We start from the raw sequence: 13,982 nt of genomic DNA on the forward strand, positions 1-13,982 counted from the left end.
TGTCATCTTTAAAGACCCGACTTTCGATGTACGTGGGTAAGGGGCTTTGGTAGTCCAGAGCCACGTCCATAGTCCAGGTTTCAGATATGAATTTTCAGAGTGTTTTCTGCTGATTTTCTGATGTCTGCTGCTTGCTCTTATAATTTTCATTCTGCATAAAACTTTGAGGGGTATTCCTATCTGGACATTCATGCCATAATGGTAGGATATACCATAAATGTCCAAGAGTCCCACAGTTTTGCCAGCTGTCCAGAAATTCCTGGAGAGTCTATACAAAATAGACAATTTTTGTCCATGATTTTTTGTTGGAGGCTGGTAATTCTTGGGCAGGTCATATTAACATAGTAACATAGTATATAAGGCCGAAAAAGAAATTTCTCCATCCAGTTTGGCCTGTTATCCTGCAAGTTGATCCAGAGGAAGGCAAAAAAAACTGTGAGGTAGAAGCCAATTTTCCCCACTTAAGGGGGAAAAAAATTCCTTCCCGACTCCAATCAGGCAATCGGAATAACTCCCTGGATCAATGACCCCTCTCTAGTAGCTATAGCCTGTAATATTATTACACTCCAGAAATACATCCAGGCCCCTCTTGAACTCTTTTAGTGAACTCACCATCACCACCTCCTCAGGCAGAGAGTTCCATAGTCTCACTGCTCTTACTGTAAAGAATCCTCTTCTATGTTTGTGTACAAACCTTCTTTCCTCCAGACGCAGAGGATGTCCCCTCGTCACAGTCACCGTCCTGGGGATAAATAGATGATGGGAGAGATCTCTGTACTGTCCCCTGATATATTTCTACATAGTAATTAGAGCTCCCCTCAGTCGTCTTTTTTTTCTAAAGTGAATAACCCTAATGTTGATAATCTTTCAGGGTACTGTAGTTGCCCCATTCCAGTTATTACTGTAGTTGCCCTCCTCTGGACCCTCTCCAGCTCTGCTATGTCTGCCTTATTTACAGGAGCCCAGAACTGTACACAGTACTCCATGTGTGGTCTGACTAGTGATTTGGAAAGTGGTAGGACTATATTCTCATCACAGGCATCTATGCCCCTTTTGATGCAACCCATTATCTTATTGGCCTTGGCAGCATTTGCCTGACACTGGTTTTTGCAGCTTAGTTTGCTGTTTATTAAAATTCCTAGGTCCTTTTCCATGTCAGTGTTACCCAGTGTTTTACCATTTAGTATGTACGGGTGACTTGCATTATTCCTTCCCATGTGCATAACCTTACATTTGTCAGTGTTAAACCTCATCTGCCACTTCTCTGCCCAAGCCTCCAATCTATCCAGATCCCTCTGTAGTAGTATACTGTCCTCTTCAGTGTTAATTACTTTACACAGTTTAGTGTCATCTGCAAAAATTGATATTTTACTGTGCAAGCCTTCTACAAGATCATTAATAAATATATTGAAGAGAATAGGGCCCAATACAGACCCCTGAGGTACCCCACTAGTGAGTGTGTACCATTAATAACCACCCTCTGTTTTCTATCACTGAGCCAGTTACTTACCCACTTACAGACGTTTTCTCCCAGTCCGAGCATTCTCATTTTATATACTAACCTTTTATGTGGTACGTTGTTTTCATTGAAATCCTCCAAGTTAGCGTCTCTTAGAAAACCTTCAAACAGTTTACCCACAACAGATGTTAAACTTACTGGCCTATAGTTTCCGGGGTCTGTTTTTGCACCCTTTTTTAATACTGGCACCACGTTTGCTATGCAAACCAATCCGCGATGTGTCGAACTCTAGCACCAGGAAGACAACACACAGTTCGCGATCACTGTCTTTGTGACATATTGCCCTTTCTGTACCCCTAATAGAGTCTCCCACTACCAGCACCTGTCTGGCCTGCCCTGCTCTCCTGGTTCCCGTCTTACTGGAGCTGACATTCCCCTGACTGGCAGAGGAAGTGTCCGGCTGCAGCAGTGCTGTCTCTGAACCGACATCCCCCTCGTCTGCCAACTGTGCAAACTTGTTGGGGTGTATCAGATTAGAGCTAGCCTCCCTGGCACTCTTCCCTCTACCCCGCTTTCTAACTGTTACCCAGCTAGCTACCTCACTTTCCTCAGCCTCCTCGCTTTAACCTCCCCCTCATCTACCCCATAGAGTGCTTGCTCAGTGAGAAGCAAACTCTTTTCCAAATTGTTAACGCCTCTCAGTGTTGACTCGCCCGTTTAGATACTCAATTTGTGATTCCAAACGGGTAATTTGCTCACATTCTGAACAATGATATACAGCCTCGAACGGCTGTTCCAGGACTGCATGCATCAGACAAGATGTGCACTGGACTGTGCTGTCAATTATGGAACACATACTAATGGGGATTACACAAGGAAAGCGAAAAATACAATATAATGCAGTAATAAGAAACTGATTTACTGAAGTCCCTGAATCTGAAGTCGAACACTTATACAAACATGCAACGCACAAACTCGCGTTATATGCTTGCTTATATAAATGGAGCTCTCAAAATCAGCCTGTTTTGTTTCCTTTGGATTCAAGAAAGGTCATTGTGATCATCAGGGGCATAGCTAAAGGCTCATGGGCCCTGGTGCAAGAGTTCAACTTGGGCCCCCCTTCTCTCAGTGCTTTGTGGCCAGTGGCAGGGAAGCACATTGCCTTCTTGCTGCCTGAGGCAAAAATTGAAACTGCACCCCCCATCATGCCAAATTCTTGACCTAACCCCTTCCCTCCAGCCAGAGGTGTAACTTGACCAACATGCCCTTTCTATAAAACAGGTGTCTTCTTATGTGGTACTAGGGTCTTTGGGGCACCTCAGGCTCCTGGGCCCGGTAGCGACTGCTACCTCTGCACCCCCTATAGCTACGCCCCTGGTAATCATTCTATGGCTCATACTAAAGACTCCTAATACACACATATCAGTATATTGAGCTATCAACCTATTCATTGTGGTTTTCCAATCTGTCTGCACATAATGTTGGCGGTCTGGAATTTTTGTATCTGTTGTCCAGAAAAAATCATGTCCGCAACACTAGAGTACCACCTCTAGAATTTGCTCCGATCTCAAGAAAGTGTCTTTATCGTAAATGGAATAAACTCCACACATGCGCAACTTTCTCCTTTCATGGCTATGTGACTTCTAAAAATAGCTGAGGTAATGGGCTTTGATATTTTTGGAAGCTCCATCGCAGTGAATGGAGAAAGCTGCACATGCACAGCATCCTCTAAATTCATAGTAGAACTCTGCTCTTGAGATAGGTGGAACTCGCATCTATCAGACGTTTATGGCATGTCAATAGGATTTACCTTAAATGTCCAGATGGGACAAACCCTTTAAAGGTCCGTTTACATGGGAAAATCTTTGATGGTACTTGATTGGTAGCTTGAAGATTTTTTTTTTTTTTATTTTTTTTTAGAATCAAACAAATACAAGTATTTCCATTCTAGGGAAGCTCCCGATTGGTTTTAAGTGGTATAAGTGGTTTTAACAATTACAAGTGGTGCCACTGATAACTGATTTTTGGGGATGGCACAATAAAGATAAAAAATTGGGTAATCTATGATTGATCTGTTTAGTTGTGTACAGTGTAAATTGTTGATAAGATTGTGGAAACAAACTTATTGTTATGATAATTGCTATTGTCAAATGTACTTACTAACCGAACCCTGTACAGTAATCTAACAAGAGTAAAGACACTCAAGCCGGGTTTACACCACATGATGTTACAGCCGATTGTCGGAAAGGAAGCCATCCTTTTTCGACAGTCGGCTGCTCGTTCAGTGAAGGAGAAAGTTGTATTTACATGCAGCAATCTCCTTCACAGTATGAGAACGAGGGATCACTATTGCGATCACTCATCCCCATACAGCTGCATTGTTTCTGGGCAGTAGATAGCTGTTTAGACCAGCCCAAAAATGATGATAGGTGGTGCCTGCATGAACGGCAGCATCACCCAATGAACAAGTGTTTCGGGTGATCGGCGGCACAATTTAGATGGGCAGATTGTTGGGAACGAATGTTCACACAAATGGTCGTTCACAATAATCATGCCCGAAAATCGGGCAGTCTAAATCCACCTTCACACTACTATTAATATGTTTTGGATAGGAAACTTCTTATTTGTTTCTACATTGCAGAATTGTGACTGCAGCTCTGGGCCAAATTACAGATCGCAACAACAGATGAGTGGAGTGCAAAATAAGTAATTATATGGGATGGATGGTCTCAAAGGCCTCATTCACACCATTGTAGTACGGCTCTGTCCGTGTTGTGGACCGCAAAGCACAGCTGCACAAAACATGGACATAGTCCATGTGAACTCCTCATCAGAGTGCGGACCTATTGACTTCAATTGCGTGATCCGCAAGTTGCAGTGAAAGATGGGACATGTTCTAGCTTTTGATGTGCAGAGGCACAGACCCGGAAGCCCAAGAAATGGTATTCATGTGTTTCCGTGGGCTTCCAGGTCCATGTTTTGCAGGCCCACAGATTGTGATCCACAACACGGGCATAGTGACACCACAGTTGCATGAATGGGGCCAAAATGAGTGGCTTAAAAAATTTGGCTTGTTCAACCTGGAAAAAAGACACCTTAGAGGTGATCTTATTTACAAAATGTATAAATTTGCGATCAATACAAAGAACTACCACAGGATTTACTCATTTCAAGGACTCTAAATAAAACCAGGGGACATTTATTACATATCAATAAAAGGCGGCAATTCAGATACAAAACAGGAAAGGATTCTTTGAAGTAAGACAAAATACTGTGGAATGCCCTACCATAAGAGGTAGTACTACCAAAGGGTGAGATGCTTAGCTAATAGCAAACGGAATTGAGAGTTAGCTAACAATTAAGGTTGTGTAATTGGTCTGTAGAAGGTTGACCGTTTTCAACCCATGTAATTACTGTATATGTAATACATACACTTACATTGGATGAAATGTGTGTGTGTGTGTGTGTGTGTGTATATCACAAAAATTAGGGATATTTGGCTTTCGGGTGAAATTTATGGAAAACTTAAAAGGTTCACGCTACAGTGATATTATGTCATGAAAGTAGGGCATTAAAGTAGAAGCAGCAATTTATTGAAAAAAAGCCAACAACAGTGGTGGGTATACCCCACAAAAATGTCAATGTCTCAACAACTTGTCATGTGGTGCATCAGTTGAGCTTCAATCACAGCTTGACAATGACGTCTCATGCTGTACACAAGTTGACTTATTGTCTGCTGAGGCATGGCATCCCACTCTTCTTGAAGGACGGCCCTCAGGTTATTGAGGTTCTTGGGTACAGAGACTACGAGCCTCTACACAGCAACTCAGCTGTTCCCATAGGTTTTCAATGTGATTCAGGTCTGGAGAAAGTGCAGGCCACTCCATTTGAGGTACCTCAGTCTCTAGCAGCCGTTCCTTAATGATGTGACCTCATTGTCGATAAAGATGAAATTAGGCCTGTGTTGCTCATGCAGAGGCACAATGACTGGATTAATCAGGTTATTCAAGTAGTATGGGCTTGTCACTGGATCATCCACAAAGTCTAGGGCAGTTCTTTTTGTACTAGACACACATGCCCACACTAATACCACCACCAACAAAGGCTCAGCTGGCTAATGCACACTATCTCCTTGACATCTCCAACATCGTTGGTGGCCATTATTTCTGCTCAACGCAAATCAGCTTTCATCAGTGAACAGCACTGAGGCCGACTGGCTGTACTATGATGCCTGTGATCAGGTAAACTGTTTTGAATGGTCTGATGTGACACTTGGGTGCCTCTCACCTCCCATAAATGTGCCTGGAGTTGTGTGGTATTCATCCGGTTTTGCAGGGCATTGTTCACAATGAAGCGGTCATCAATGTGGGATGTCCACTTCTATGCCTTTCTGTGACTCTCTTCCAGTTTCTCTGTATCTCTTTTGCAACCTGCTGATGACTCTAATACTCTAAGCTTAGTGGCTACTTCCATCTGAGAACATCCTGCTTGAAGCCTCACAATGGCAAGGTTGATCAATTGTTAGGTGTCGTCTTGGTTTCATGATGTCAAAATGTGAACAGCATGATGAGGAGGACTGTTTAAATCCTAATTCTAATTGCACCAGGAAATTCATTGGGCGATTCACAGATCATGCCATTAAGCTCCTTGTTAGAGAACAGCAAGTTGTGCCAAAAATACTGAAACATTGAACAGTTGGACATTCAGTAGTTTAGAGAAGGTCACGTTAAGTTCACCTGTAAAGGTTAGAGTACATTATAGATTAATCCTGAAATTTCACCCACAAGCCAAATATCCCTAACTTTTAGTGAGTAGTGTGTGTATATAATCTCCTTTACCTCTTATGTCTCCTTCCTGCTTCTTTTATGGACCACAAAACCTTAAAATTTGATAGTCTCAAATAACTGTGTTTCAGATGTAGATGGATTATGGTCCGCTACGTGGATTTTTATTTTTTGCAAAGTATTTTATTAGATTTGTCCTGTAAACCAATTGTACTTTGCGGATGATTAGATCACATTATTAATTATCTTAATTGGTCTAGTGCCCGGGTGTTGTGTCGCTCACAGCTGATAAATAACAAATTGTAGAACTTGCCTCCAAAACTGCAGGGCTTCAGACTAGATTAGCTAAAAATGGTCAGAATTGTACATCTGGGTGTAAGCCTACTAGTTTAACAGCTGCGTCTAGCATCTGTTGTAACAGGAAATGTCGCTAGTTTGACAATTTGCTTGTCTTAGAATACACATTTGTAATGAATTACAAAATTGGACATGTGGTTTTAATGTTATACCTACTATAATAAAACATATGCATCTTGTAATTATTGTTCTCTATTATTAGCTGAAATATGACCTCATACGTCACCAAATACACAGTCTGTACTACTTTACAGATCCATGACGAAGTTCACATTACAATAGTATATAAACGGAAACGAATTTGTCATCGTGTCTGACCTCTTATTACAATAATATACAATACCTTATATTATTTTTATTTAAAAATGCTAAGTTTTAGTGTTGTGTGCTTTTACTATCCATATATAAAAAGCTACAATATTCGTGTCATACTAGCCACTGATTATGTCACATTTCGCTGTGTAGACTGGATCAGCTTAAGCAGAGTAATGTCATTATAATTAGAAATTGTGGAGGTAATGTATGATAGTTTTATTATACTCCTAGACACCTGGACAAGGCAGGATGGTAATATCATATACTATTTAGATATGGATATGTAAGCAATCTCTCTACAAATCACAGGTCACCTGGGAAGGGACTGTACTTAGTCTGGAGACTTCATTAGCCTATGGGCATATTTTAGTTAATTTACTCCCATTTATTGCATTATATGTAATGTAACTATTTAAAGGGGTTGGGCAGCCAGTTTACATTGATCACCTATCTTCAGGGTAGGTCATTAATATCTGATCAGTGGTGGTCTGACATGCAGCACCCCTGCCGATCAGCTGTTTGAAGAAGAGAGGGTGCATCTCTTGGAACCACAATGTAACCACAAGTACTCGCTCCATTCAGTTACTTGTAATTGCACTATGCTGCCACTGCAAGGAAGACAGCACATAGTGTAATGATGAGAAGTCAGCGCTCGAATGAAGCACTGCCTCCTCTTCAAACAGCTGATCAGTGGGTATGCCGGGTTTTAGACTCCTGCCAATCAGATATTGATGACCGATCCTGACGATAGGCCATCAATATAAACTGCCTGAACAACCCCCTTAATCACATGTGCCGCTGGTGATTGCTCAACGATGGTGGGGAGATGTTTTTGGGTAGCTATTTGACTAAATTTGCACTGAGGGTCCTTTCACTGTTTTCATTTTTAATCTAGCCTACAAAGGCTAGATTTCAATCATACAGATACCTTTCTTTGATAGACAGTGTGTATGGTTACACTTTATTGGGGATTAGAGTAACATTGTAAACGCTATGGGATAACAAAAATGTAGTCCAAAGGTCTCAATAGCCATTAAAAAGGACCTGTAGCCTCTGCTGACATGTCTGCTTTAGAATACTTGTATTCCCAACATAGTAACAATTCTGGAATATTTTTGTATAGAACTCTATATTATTCCTTCTAGAAGAAAATGAATTGCCAACAATCTTCAATAAACTTCCTGCTGGGTATTACCAGTTTGGGGGTGTGCTCCTGCACAGTCTGACACTGGAAACACTGATCGGAGAGTTGCAGACTGTGCAGGTAACACCCAGTTGCCATGCAGACTGTTGGCAATTACTTCATAAAAGTCTAGTAGAAATAACAGAGGAATGGCACAACAGAAGAAATGATACTCCACAGTTATTACATGTAAATATTCATGCAAATAGTTCTTAAAACAGACATGTCAAAGAGGTTCAGGTCCACTTTAAGGATGCTCATAACCTCAGCCCTCATAACCAGGGTGTCTGGTATGGTGTCTGTATTTTAAGGGATTTTTCCTGGGTCCATATTTTTAGGCATTCTTTAGGGCATCTAGTCTGGGTTCTCTTAAAGGGCTTTTCCCATCACTAATGTAAAAAATGAAAATCAGACATCATATAGTACATGACCATCTCTTTCTAACAAAGCTAGAACCAGCCCTGTACCTCACATGGATCCAGAGATCTCCACATTCATTGCTCTGCCTTTTAGACGCTGGTCTTAATAAAGGCCATGTGCGCCGGCCTCTCCTTAACTTCAGCTCATCCAGCTCCAGTTCAAAATTTAAGACCGCTTTCTTGCTGTTTTACATTTAGACCATTTTCTACATCTAAAACAGGCGTAGAAAATGAAGAATGAGGGGGAGGCCTGCCGGCCCATCCCCTTTCCTGCCCACGCCACACCCACAATTTTAGACCTGGCAGGAGCGGGGCGAAGTCGTGAATGGCGGCGCAACTAATCGTTGCGTCGTCCTCTGTGCTTGAAGTACGCCTCATTTAGGTGTATTTCAGTATAGTAAATGACCCCCTATGTGTCTATGTAGTTCATTGTGGAGAATTCGGGGGCACATGGGATTTCAGATGTAGGTCTTGGCTCTGCTGTGGTAGTGAAATGATCACGTACTTATATAAGACAGTAAACTCCTTTTAACCCTGTGATGACTTATATATGTGTCCTATCTTTTTAATTCTAGTGAATCCATGCTGCTACTACCCATGTCAGCACAAAGGTGTGTGCGTGAGGTACGAACCGTACCAGTATGAATGTGACTGCACTCGGACTGGCTATTATGGGAGAAACTGCACAATCCGTAAGTCTTTATCATATCCAACACTTGTTTCCTGTAATGAAACAGAAGCTCTTAAGAAATTCTGCAGCTTTGGATATTGCACAGTAAAAACAAGCCTATCAAGGAGTGTACGTGAGTCTATAAGGCCTTTCCAGATATAATAGTAAGCCTTCAGCCCTGCCAGTTCTCCCTCTCAATAATATTTTTAGCATTTTTTGTACCGTCCTGAGGAATAATCAAAAAAAAAATTTTATTGTAAAATGTTTGATTCCCTACATTTTTAAACCACTTAATAAAAACCCGCTGTCAAATAGGCTTCACTTGATCTCTCAATCATTCGGAAACTTTCTTAAAGGCACTTATCTGATATTTAATATCTAAACATTTAGTAAGAAGGGAGAAAGTTCCTCAGAAATATCTGATTGAGGAGCGTAATTCCAGTATGTGAAAGAGTCGCTGTGTTTTTTGTTTCTTTGAATGTCTATGTTGTGTGTACTAGGAGTCTCAGGGGTGCACATAGAGGTGAAATGGGCCCTTTTCTAGTACTGTTTAATACAACTACAACCCTAACCAGGAAGACTTTGTGCACGTTTGACGGCCATCTCCACACCAGAAACGATGTCACAAGTTAGGAAAACAGTGTAGCACAGCCCCCCCTTGGCTTCTTCTGTAGTTCCGACCACCTCTGGCTGTTGTACCAAGGTGGGATGAAGTCCCATTTTGAGATGGGAATACCACTTTAAAAGGAATTATGCAATGTAACGATATTGAAGACCTCTCCTCAGGCTCAATATCGAATCAGTGGTGGTCTGACTCCCTCCAATCAGCTTTTCATGTGAGGGCCGCATCCCCTTCAATGTTTACCTGCCCTCTGCCTAGATTGTAGCTGCGCCGCCACTAAAATCTAGATGGTGTTGAGTGCTGTGGCCTCTTAAGAATGATCGGCGGGGGTGCTGGGAGTCAGATCTTCGCCAGTCTGATCCTGAGAATAGGTCATCAATATCATTTACACTGACAACCCATTTAAATATGAATTTCTCATGTACATTAATAAAAAAAAATATTTTAAAAAGAGGTGAGGGATTTATATTACTTTCTGGCTAGACCATACACAAGGAGGTACCTGAACGGTCTCGCTAGTGCCACCATCTTTAAAAGGTTCCTTATGGCTTACTGTCAGAGACTGGCTCATAGGACGCAACTTCCACAACATGGCTCTAATGAGACAGTTCTCTTTCTCTGGGACATGCCTGTTTGCATATTATTTTCCCATGGGTCATTGCTACTAAGTCTCCATACACAGCTGGTCTCCTTAAGAAAAGCCAGTGCCCACCCTAATATGGCTAGACAATGCAAAGACGTCTCCATGGATACATTCCTTCTGCTGTCTTAAAGAAGTTTTAAGAGACTTTTTAACTGATGACCTATCCTTTGAATAAGTCATTAGTATCTGATTGGTGGGGGTATGACACCTGGGACCTCCGCCAACCAGCTGTTTTAGGAGGCACTTGCAGTAGCACAGCGGCCTCCTCTCTGCTTTGCCTAGGCGATGTGACCTTACGTTCCTCGGTCATGTGGCCTAGGCACATCTTATCCCCATTGAAGTGAATGGGGCTGAGTTGCAATACCAAGCACAACCACTAGAGAATGGACGGCGCTGTGCTTGATGAGCTGAGAGAAGATTGGAGCGCTACTGCAAGCGCTTGCGCCTTCTGAAACTGCTAATGGGCGGTGGTCCCGGGTGTCGGACCCCCACTGATCACCTACTGATGATCTAACCTCTGGGTAAAAGTCTTGGAGAACCCCTTTAAAGGATATCTGGCAGCGGGCTCACACTAAAAGGGGTGGGATCTACAAGGATCATTTATCCTATGGGACAACCCCTTTTACTACTGACATTTCAATAGCTTATAAGTCTGCATTTTAATTGTGTGTCTGCTAAAGCTAAGGCTTTCTCCATAGTGCCCGTCACATGCCTCCCGTATTTTCTGCTTCCCCCAAAAGCCATAACACCAGTGTGAGTGATCACCCCAATGTTCCACCCATGGAAATCAATGGCATATGCATAGCTGTTGTCATGGCATTAACTCCTTTTCATTTCACTTGCAGCTGAATTATTGACAAGAATCCGAGATTTTGTGCGCCCGAGCCCTTCCTTTTACCACTACATCCTGACCCGCTTTAAATGGTTTTGGGATATAATAAATAATACATTTATCCGAGATACAATAGTAAAGCTTGTTCTGACAGGTAAGATCTTACTCATCATTGCATACTAGGAGTGTCTGACAATGGACCCTTGGGGCTCAGACTGCGAAGAATAATCTTGTTAGGCTACTTTCACACTAGCGTTTTAGTTTTCCGGTATTGAGATACGTCATAGGGGCTCAATACCGGGAAAAAACGCTTCAGTTTTGTCCCCATTCATTGTCAATGGGGACAAAACTGAACTGAGCAGAACAGCTCCAAAATGCATTCCACTCCGTTTAGTTGCGTTCCCATACCAGAGAGCAAACCGCAACATGTTGTAGTTTGCTTTCCGTCCTGGGATGCGGAGCAAGACGGATCCGGCACGAACCCCAACGCAAGTCAATGGGGACGGATCCTTTTTCTCTGCCACAATCTGCCACAAAAGAAAACGATCCATTAAAGATAATACAACTGGATCCGTTCGTAACGGATGCAGTTTGTTACATTATCAGTAACGGAAGTGTATTTGCTGAACCCTGCAGGATCCAGTAAAAACGCTAGTGTGAAAGTAGCCTTACTGGTTTAATTGGTAAATGTTTGTGCGGAAACTGGTAGTCAAATGAATATTTTGGATTCAAACCTTTACATTACTGAATTACTCTTTGTAATTTGAGTTAACAAAATGAATATCTTTTAGTGAGATCCAATCTGATACCAAGTCCTCCGACGTATAATTCAGCATATGGTTACATCAGCTGGGAAGCCTATGCCAATGTCAGCTATTTCACAAGAGTGCTCCCGCCTGTGCCAGACGATTGCCCTACACCAATGGGCACAAAAGGTAAGACAAAAAGCCTTTCTACAATCCACTCCTTTTTATATACATCTGCTGTATTGTATTGTATTACTTTGGAATGTCACTTTAAGGTTGGAAAACATGTAGCTTTATAACAGACACTTTCATTCCCTATGAGTCAAATAACTGGTAGAAAGAGAAATACACATGTCTGTACAAACATTGCTAGCTGCATCATGAGTCACCCCACATCACGGTATTAACAGGGTAGTAGTCATCATCAAGAGGCAATATGAGATGTTCTGTAGTACATATCTAATATATAAAGCTGAGTGTATGTATGTGTGTGTATATATGTATGTTGCCTAATGGAATCCGCACCATCGCAATTACAATCACAAAATTTGGCACACGGGTACATCAGGTGTCCGGGAAGGTTTTAGACCGAGTCTCAGCTCTCTAGCACGTACCGTTCCTGATATATTCTCCAAAAAATGCATTAGCCAATAGAAGCTTGGTCACATGGCCCTTATCAGCCAATAGAAGCTCGCAGGCCCTTAGTCTCCACATACACACAGTTTTACACCAGGTTTCCATAACAACCCAGCCATTTTTCTTCACTGCTGTAGGTCAGCTTTAACCACTTCAGATCTGCCCGTTGACTATAAACTTCCGGGTAGTGGTTGTTTATCTCTGAATGGACGTTCTGAAACATCCATTCAGAGATGGCAGCTGCACGCTAATCGTGCAGCTGCTGTGTCAGGGGCCCGCTGTCAGTGATAGCAGGGCACCCCAGGGAGAAGGCAGGGACAGTTCCCAGGTGTTCCTGCCTTCTAAATCGCTGCATACACCGTGCTCAACAAGCGCTGTGTATACAGATCAGGAAGCGCTATGCAACCGCAGGGGCCGGGAGAATGCAGGAGCTGTCGGATCTTTCACAGACCTCGATCATCCCTGCACTGAGGCTGTACAGCGCAGTATACTGCTGTACACCCTCTATAGGGGCTGTATTTCCCCTGTAACTGGGCTACTATGTCAGCCCCAGTTACAGGAGAAATCAATAGTGGAAAAAAATAAGTGATGTTAAATGTCTTGTATGACCTTATGGGGGACGCAAAGTGAAAATAAAAAATTAAAAACAATGAAGTGTTTTATAAAAAAAGGTTTCACATGTAAAAAAAAAAATCCCCAATTTAGTAATAACATTATATATTTTTTTAAATAGAAAAAAATAAATAAAATAGACAAATTTGGTATTGCTGCATCCATGAAGGCCGACTTTATAAACATATCTATCACATGATCCACCCTGTCTGATAAACACCATAACATTTTTTAAATAAAAACTGTGTCAAAAAAGCAATTTATGCCACCTTACATGACAAAAAGTCTAACACCAAGTGGTCAAAAAGGCGTATGTCCCACAAAATGGTACCAATAAAACCGTCACCTCATCCTGCAAAAAATGAGCCCCTACATAAGAAAATCGCTTAAAAATATATATATATATATATATATATATATATATATATATGACTCAGACAATGGAGATACTAAAATATGATTTGTTTTGCTTCAAAACTACTACAATTGTGTTAAAGTGAAATAAATAAAATATACATATTGGGTATCGCCGCATCTGTTAAAACCAGCTCTATAAAAATATCACATGACCTAACCCCTCAGTTGAACACCGTAAAAAAAATATATACAGTACAGACCAAAAGTTTGGACACACCTTCTCATTCAAAGAGTTTTCTTTATTTTAATGACTATGAAAATTGTAGATTCACACTGAAGGCATCAAA

At 41.7% G+C, this 13,982-nt stretch overlaps 1 protein-coding gene across 1 annotated transcript in view; it reads left to right on the plus strand.

Moving 5' to 3' along the window:
• PTGS1 (prostaglandin-endoperoxide synthase 1) overlaps positions 1-13,982 on the plus strand; it is an 84,371-nt gene that overhangs the window by 40,445 nt on the left and 29,944 nt on the right. The window contains exons 3-5 of the mRNA XM_044268555.1: positions 9,093-9,209; positions 11,298-11,438; positions 12,076-12,219. Coding sequence (XP_044124490.1) covers positions 9,093-9,209; positions 11,298-11,438; positions 12,076-12,219 — 402 coding nt within the window. The remainder of the gene's footprint in view (positions 1-9,092; positions 9,210-11,297; positions 11,439-12,075; positions 12,220-13,982) is intronic.

Source organism: Bufo gargarizans, chromosome 9 (genome assembly GCF_014858855.1).
Source record: "Bufo gargarizans isolate SCDJY-AF-19 chromosome 9, ASM1485885v1, whole genome shotgun sequence".
NCBI lineage: Eukaryota > Metazoa > Chordata > Amphibia > Anura > Bufonidae > Bufo > Bufo gargarizans.